Raw genomic sequence first — 7952 nt, 5'->3', positions numbered from 1 at the left:
TATTCATGAGAGAGAGAAGCAGAGACACAGGCAGAGGGAGAAGCAGGCTCCCTGCAGGAAGCCCGACATAGGACTCGGATCCTGGGTCTCTAGGATCACAACCCGGGCTGCAGGCGGCGCTAAACCACTGCGCCACTGAGGCTGCCTACACAGCATCTTTATATGGTCTTCCTAGCCGTTAACATGTGTCCCTCCTGTTTACTGAAATCTCAGTTATTGTCTCTTAATAATACTTTAGAATTTTTTCTTGAAGAGGCCTTCAATATGTATGGTTAATCTCCTAGGTATGTGGGGTTGATACTACCATAAAAGCTGTCTTCTGGTTTTCTAGTTATTACCACTATCAGGAATGCACCCAGCCTCCGAAAGTTAATGTCATACTCGCTGCTTAACCACATTCTTTATGTCTAGTACTTTCTCTAGATTCATTTGAATTTTCTCTAACAAACACCTAACATGTAAATATCCAGTGCTTTTTCCTTTCTCCTTTTTAGGACTGTTTTGACTATTCTATTGAATACAGGATCTCCAACTCAATTTTGAACAAGCACAGGACAGCCAGCAGCCCCCCCCCCTTTTTTTTTAAGATTTATTTATTTATGATAGACATAGAGAGAGAGGGGCAGAGACACAGGAGGAGGGAGAAGCAGGCTCCATGTCGGGAGCCCGACGTGAGACTCGATCCCGGGACTCCAGGATTCTGCCAAAGGCAGGCGCTAAGCCGCTGAGCCACCCCAGGGATCCCGTTTCTGACTTTTTAAAAAAGGGAGTGAGTTTCCTCTTTTTGAAAGATGCCTGCTTTTCGTTTGTCTGGGTTTACATAGAAACTATCAGCTTAAAGAAATTCCTCTCTCGTTCTAATTTATCAGGAGTTCTCATCATGAACGGGTGTTAAATTCTATTAAATACTTATAGCCTGAATCTGTTGGGCTACTGAGAACAGTTTTCTCTTTTTAATCTGTTTGTGTAATAAATTAACAGATTACATTTAAATAAATTACATTTATATATTTTCATGCTAAGCCATTCTTACATACTAAGATAGAACTTACAAATAAAGTAGTGGTAAACAAAACTGTGGAAGGAGCCTCGGTGTCCATCGAAAGATGAATGGATAAAGAGGATGTGGTTTATGTATACAATGGAATATTCCTCAGCCATTAGAAACGACAAATACCCACCATTTGCTTCAACGTGGATGGAACTGGAGGGTATTATGCTGAGTGAAGTAAGTCAATCGGAGAAAGACAAACAGTGTATGTTCTCATTCATTTGGGGAATATGAATAATAGTGAAAGGGAATATAAGGGAAGGGAGAAGAAATGTGTGGGAAATATCAGAAAGGGAGACAGAACATAAAGACTCCTAACTCTGGGAAACGAACTAGGGGTGGTGGAGGGGGAGGAGGGCGGGGGGTGGGGGTGAATGGGTGACGGGCACTGAGGGGGACACTTGACGGGATGAGCACTGGGTGTTATTCTGTATGTTGGTAAATTGAACACCAATAAAAATTAATTTATTAAAAAAATGAATCTCAAAGCTTAAAAAAAAAAGTAGTGGTAAACAAATTTAAGCCTAGGAATTTGTATTTTAAGATACTGCTTTTCACCCGTTTTATGTTTCATGTTTAAAAAAAAAAAAAGATTGGCTGCCAGATAAGTTTGAAAACCACAGGACAAATGGTCTTTCTCATCTACAATCCTCCAGCTGCCATGTCTGAATTATGCCCTTTCGGTTTTCTCGAATTCTACCAGAAAAAGGAGCTCCTAACCAGATGCTAACTCAGCACAACGGGATGTAGAAAAGAGCTAGAAAAGTCGAAATCTACGTGACAGAAAGTAGTTCGTGGTGTTAAAGAAATGCTGACACCTCCAACTCAAAGGAATCTAAGATTAAAATTTATCCTAAGATTGGTCACAAAGAGATGTTCATGGAACAGCAGCAGGACTTGAACAAAACTAATATAGTAGAAAACTAAAGGACCAAAAGTCAAAATGAACTACCAGAAAGAATAACAGAAAAAGTAATAGAAGGGAACAATTATGGTTTTCCTTTTTATTTAATCAAAGACTGGTGGATAAACATAAATACAGCACAATTACTTCAGATCATTCTTCATATTGTATACACACAGACCGATGAACGTAATCTGAAAGAAACCTGCAGTCGGCAATGAAATGCATACAGCTTTTCCTTCCCTCGCTCAAAAAAATTTAAAAACACACAAACTTAGAATCTCATCAGCACACACTCTCCTGTGACAAATGATTCAGACATAAATAGTGGGTGCAAAGAAACTATATGCTAACATATGTAGAACCTTTGTTAATGAAAACCCCAAAGCAGCCGTAAGGATGAAGGTACATTCAGTGACTGGTAAGTAGCTGTGCCCCAAGGGGCGCCATCGACAGAGGTCGTGCTGCAGAGAAAAGCTATGTACACACACAATGAGAAAATAAACTGCAAGATCAACGCATGCATGTTTAATACTGGAAAAATCACGGCCCTCCAAAATTTCTTCACGTTTGTTATAAAAGCCCTCTGCACTCAACTAAAATTAAAATGATCTTAAAACGATAATACTTGTAAAGTTTACTTAAGTCTTTTCAGCCACAGAAACTGCAATGGAAATAAATGTTCAGAGTCATTTTCAAAACAAAAACAAAAATCTATTCTTCTGATGACATGCATGATTAAAAGGTCTATGCAAGATACAGTGCTCTACATTCCCAATGACTAGGAAAAAAAACCTCAAGTCAATTTTTAGTTTGCAGATGGTCAAAGGATTTTGTATTCCAGCAGGAGTTCAAATCTTCTGGATCTTTTCACCAACAACTACTGGATTTTCTTTTCTGATTTTCTCAGCAGCATCAGCTTTGTAATTGTAAGAGCAATTGTGTACATCGGAGTAACGGTGTACACCACAGTAAACATTTCCACACCGGCATTCAAACCCTGCAAATGGATCAGTACACACACGTGAGTCAGACTGAAGGTCGAACTATTAAGTTCCTTAGTATCATTAATGTTAAAAATATCATGTATTTAGGACAGCCATCTAAAGAATCATTCCAGACAGTTACAGGACCTAATAACATTTTCAGAATTCACTAGCTGATAGCTTCATTTCATGTTCCTATCTTACAAATAGAGGTCTGTACCACAACAGATCCTAGCCACTTCCCTGAGCTCAGGTCTCTTCACCTGTGATGTGGCCAGGATCACTTCCTATCAAAATCAGGACTGCTACACTGGACGGAAGACATTCCTCATATGTGAAAATAAGCACACTGTCATAATAAGCAACCTTAAAATTTAAGAAAGGCATAACGAAACTTCTGGCAGAACTGTTAAGAAACTTCCTAGTCAAATTCATTTTTCTTTTTATATTCCATTTATTTCACTGGCCTCTAGTGAATGGAGAGGTCACCCCAATGTCTACTCTGCCCTGGACTGTCCCAGTTTTAGCACTAAAAGTGCCACTGCAGTATCCATGCTGGCTTCCCCTGGAAGACTGCCAGAGGTGACTGAGCTGCTCCTGCTGGTTGAGTAAAAGCAGGGGCTGGGGTCCGGCGCCTAAGCAGAAATCTACTTATACTAACGTAGGCAAATTACTTAGCTTCTCTGAGCCTCAGTTTCTGCATCTATAATTTTGGAATAATTATTTTAGGGATTAAGGGAATAATGTGTTAAGCGCTTAACATTTAGTAAACATGCAATAAATGATATTTATTTTAGGGAAATACCCAAGGAGTTGAAGCCAAAAGAGAGTGTGGATAGTCTATATAAAACAGGTCCTACTTCCTAAAATTAAGATTTTATGGTATGATGGAACCGTTGGAAATGGAGCATAGGAATCAATATTTCAAATACTGACATCTGATGTAAGCTTCCTTTACCACATTTTGTTTTAGCTTTAGAAACATTCCGTAGCTTCATGATAACAAATGGAAAATGAAGCAACAGCAACACCAGACAGGTTGGACAAGACAAAAGTTACTAAGTCTCAGCCTTCCCATCATGCAGTTTGAGAGTTTCTGAGATGTAAAAGACTACATTTGACACTAAATAAGTATATTTTAAAATATCTTATTGGCTCATTGCTCATGTATTCTTTAAACAAACACATTTGCCAAAGTATGAGCCAATCTTAAACATCTGAACTCCCCTCCCCTTTCCACCTTAGCTAAACCCTATTCCTTGGCCAGAGAAACCTTCCTAAGACATACCAAAAATCTTAATCTACTCTCTTCAGCTCCTCAAATTTTTATGTGGAGGATTCAGCACAACACCTGGCACACAATAAATAATAAATGACCATTCTTTCCAGCTGGGGCTGCTCTCACCGTTCAGCACAGCCCAAAGCAGCAGCCTCCACTAGGCGCCTGTCTGGCCACAGCAGTTGACACCCCCTCTTCACATGTTGCGTGCTGTCGCCAGCCAGCCTCTCCATCTGGGACCCTCAACAGGCCCTATTCTTTCTTTTCTCTGATCTTTTGTCCAAGCTATTCTTTCTGCGTGAAATGCTCCTATTCTCATCATTTCTAAGTCCTCCTCATCTTTCAAGATCCAGCTGAAACACACTGTCTCCATTATACTTTCCATGATGGGCCTCTATTCCCCTTTTGTATGAATTAATTAGGATACCTATCCCTGAACTCCCAAAGTAATCTATTGATGGCACTTCATCTATTTTGTTTGCTAAACACCCAAGAAATGTTTCAAATATTTTTCTCTTCCTCTCTTAGTAACAATGTTGTCAACACCTCCATTGCAGTCGTGTGGTGACCCTGGGCTAACACCTCACAAGTGCTAACTCACTGAGCCCTCACACCACCACCATTAGCCATTCTACACAGAGAAAGTACCTCTCAGGTATTTAAACACTCCCTCATCTGCAATTTCTGGCTATGCTAAGGCAGGAGCCACATCTTTCAAAGCAACTGCCACACTGACCCAACCTGGGGTTTAATGCTCTTAAACCCAGCTGGAATGAATTTTTAAAAGTAAATCTATTCATTTCACTTTCAGGTATATAATTAAAGCTACTTTAAGAAAATTCAGACGCTGAAGCATATCCAGTATTAACTCTCACAGTAACAAAAATGATCTCCATTGAAGCCAGAACAGTAAGCCATACATATTTTAATATATAATCTTAAGTTTAAACCATTAGATTTAGGTCCTTACCAGTAAGTCCCACTTTCTTCCTGCACATGAAACAGCGATTCTTTTTTTGTTTTGGTTTTTCAAGAGACTTGCTTTGCTCTTCAGATGGCTGCTGTGCCGTATCTGATACTGAAGCTGACAAAAACAGGAAGGTGGTAAAATTTAATTATTCAGTAAGATTTTAATGCTGGGTGGTGGTTGTCCCCCTACCCCAGCCTCACTGATCTGTTATTGTGAGGAGAGCTGAGGAATCTGTTAGCATGGAAAGAAACTTACATAAAGTTACAAAGTGGATTACATAATACACACCCTTTCATTATATGTATGTACATGTTACGTATCTGTGCATACACACACAGGAAATCTAGTATACTGACATGTTAAAGCAGTGACTTGATGTCTCACTCTGAATTCCCTTTTTCTAATAATTATGTATTTGATCAATAAAAGGTGTGTGTGTGCCTGCGCATGCACAAGCGCGCACACACACACAAATACTAGCTGGGTATTCTAAGGGAGTGCGTAAGTAAAATAGCCACGTGTCAACGTCGAAATATCATTGGGGTCAGAACTATGTATATATCTCAGAGAACAAGGACAAAAAAAGCTGAAACCAAGATTAGACGGAATGCCATGTTTCAAATTTCCAGAATGTTTCACATAAAACCTCTAAAATGTTAGAAGATAAATTTATCAGAACATTAAAATTAGGATAACAAATGGATGCACACAAGTAGCAAGGCCAAGGTTGGCTGCAGCAAGATTCAGTCAAATCACGGTATGTCAACCCTAACCAATGTGACCCCTCTGGCCCTCCTGCACACTGCCGCCAGAGTCTGCGCATAACCTAGCACACAGTACATCTTGCTCTCAAACAGTGACTTTCCACGGCCAAGTTCTCACCCTTCTAGTCTTTTTTTTTTTTTTAAAGAGTTTATTTTATTCATGAGAGACAGAGAGAGAGAGAGAGAGGCAGAGATACAGGCAGAGGGAGAAGCAGGCTCCCTGTGGGGAGCCCAAAGCAGGACTCCATCCCAGGACACTGGGATCACGCCCTGAGCCAAAGGTAGATACTCAACCGCTGAACTACCCAGGTGTCCCTCTCACCCTCTAGTCCGTCCTGAGCAGCCTGCTACTCAACAACTGTGAAGCCAGCCCTCTGCTCACACCATTTATAACCTATGCAAAGGGATGCCTTTCTCTTCCTCATCTACCCTGGGTCTACCTCTTCCGTTGTGCATGTGAAGCTCAAGCCCCCCTTGCTCTGGAGAAATGCAGGGTTCACAGATTAGCCTTGGCTCCCTTGCTAGGCTCTGTCAAGTCCTGGGCACAGCTCGTGTTGTGGGCACAGCTGCTTCTGCAGTCTACACACGCTACTTCCAGCCACCTGCTCTGAGTGCAAGTCTGACGGTGTGACTCACCTCCAGGAGAAAGCCCAGAGGCCTGTCAAACTCATTTACACAATAAAATCACCTGGAAAAAATATATATATTAAAAAAAACAAAACTCTTCTCCCGTGCCTAGCCACACTCCCTGCTCCAGCCTTAGGAAATGCCAGTTTCTCCAAACATACAAAGGCTTCTGTCAATAACCTTTCTGTGTGGAATGCTTTCCCATGCCCCTCTTGTCTCACTCTTTACCTGGCTTAATTGAACTGTCTCTCTTGTCTTGTTTAAGCTTATACCATCAACTTTCACTCTATCCCCTATGCAACAGCTTAGAATAGGAAGCTCTTCCTATGTACCCCAATAGTATAGCCCATGCTATTATAATGGCCTCTTTGTCTTAACCTGGCTTAGCAGTGAGCTTCTCCAGGGCAGGAGCTTGTCCATTCCACTCCTGCCACCAGTGCCTGTCCTCACATCCCAGACCACTTTGGCAGGCATGCCACAAAAACCTGTTCAACTGCATTCCTCAATTATTCACTTACTGGAGTCACGTGCCCCAGTTTCCCCAATTACACTGTAAGCCCACCAAGGACAGATGATATCTTATTTCCTATCTGAATCTCTAGCACAGTGAATTCTACAGAGTAGATGCTCAAGCATCTGATGTAATGGATTATAGACTGCTATGTTAACTACATTACCTCCCGTTTTAACAAAATATGACAAAGACAAAACACTACCAACTAACAAGTAAATATGCACGAATGAACAATTCTATAACTGATTATTCCACCTAGACATTCTGAAACCAGATGGGAGACAGTTGTAAATATAAACATTTTATGAATGTTTTAAAACAGGCTATGGAACACATAAAGCCTTTCAGTATTAATAAATAAGTATCCTCAGAATGTGAACTCATGAGGATAGGGTCTGAATGTCTTGTTTACCCACAGCCCCCAAAACATATCAAATAACGTTCCACTATTTGTAAAGTGCTCAAAAATAGTTTAACTTGGTATCAGAAAAGAATCTGTTTATTACCTTTGAAATCTATAAGCCATAAAATCTAACCTGGTCTCCCAAGAAACTGTGATGTTCACATAAAGTTATATGAACAATGCTTTAACAGCAATAACAGCACTATTCCAAGAAATCTTTTTTTTAAACAAAACGGGGTAATTTGCTGAGGCACAACCTTTGGAATCTGGAGACAGAGCGTGAAAACATGTTTCCCTGCCACAGACACAAATGCTACTCCGTACACACATCTCTGTGAAGACATTTCATAGTATCAGCTCCAACAACCTGTCGATGGCAAACGCACTATCGTTAGAGTTAAGGATCCACAGGCAGCCTGAGAGCTTACGCATGAGGACCATCTTCTGAGGCTGA

At 40.6% G+C, this 7952-nt stretch overlaps 1 protein-coding gene across 5 annotated transcripts in view; it reads right to left on the bottom strand.

The window, feature by feature from the left end:
- Window positions 1-2024: 2024 nt before the first annotated feature.
- Window positions 2025-7952, bottom strand: part of ZFAND6 (zinc finger AN1-type containing 6) — a 64921-nt gene continuing 58993 nt past the window's right edge. For all 5 annotated transcript variants that reach the window (XM_055326138.1, XM_055326140.1, XM_055326136.1 and 2 more), the window contains 2 exons: window positions 5191-5304; window positions 2025-2955 (listed from right to left, as the gene is read on the bottom strand). In XM_055326138.1, coding sequence (XP_055182113.1) covers window positions 2807-2955; window positions 5191-5304 — 263 coding nt within the window. In that variant the 3' untranslated portion in view covers window positions 2025-2806. The remainder of the gene's footprint in view (window positions 2956-5190; window positions 5305-7952) is intronic.

Source organism: Nyctereutes procyonoides, unplaced genomic scaffold (assembly GCF_905146905.1).
Source record: "Nyctereutes procyonoides isolate TBG_1078 unplaced genomic scaffold, NYPRO_anot_genome, whole genome shotgun sequence".
In the NCBI taxonomy this organism is placed as follows: domain Eukaryota; kingdom Metazoa; phylum Chordata; class Mammalia; order Carnivora; family Canidae; genus Nyctereutes; species Nyctereutes procyonoides.
The sequence above is the reverse complement of the archived record's forward strand: the minus strand, read 5'-3'. Positions and strand labels throughout refer to the sequence as shown.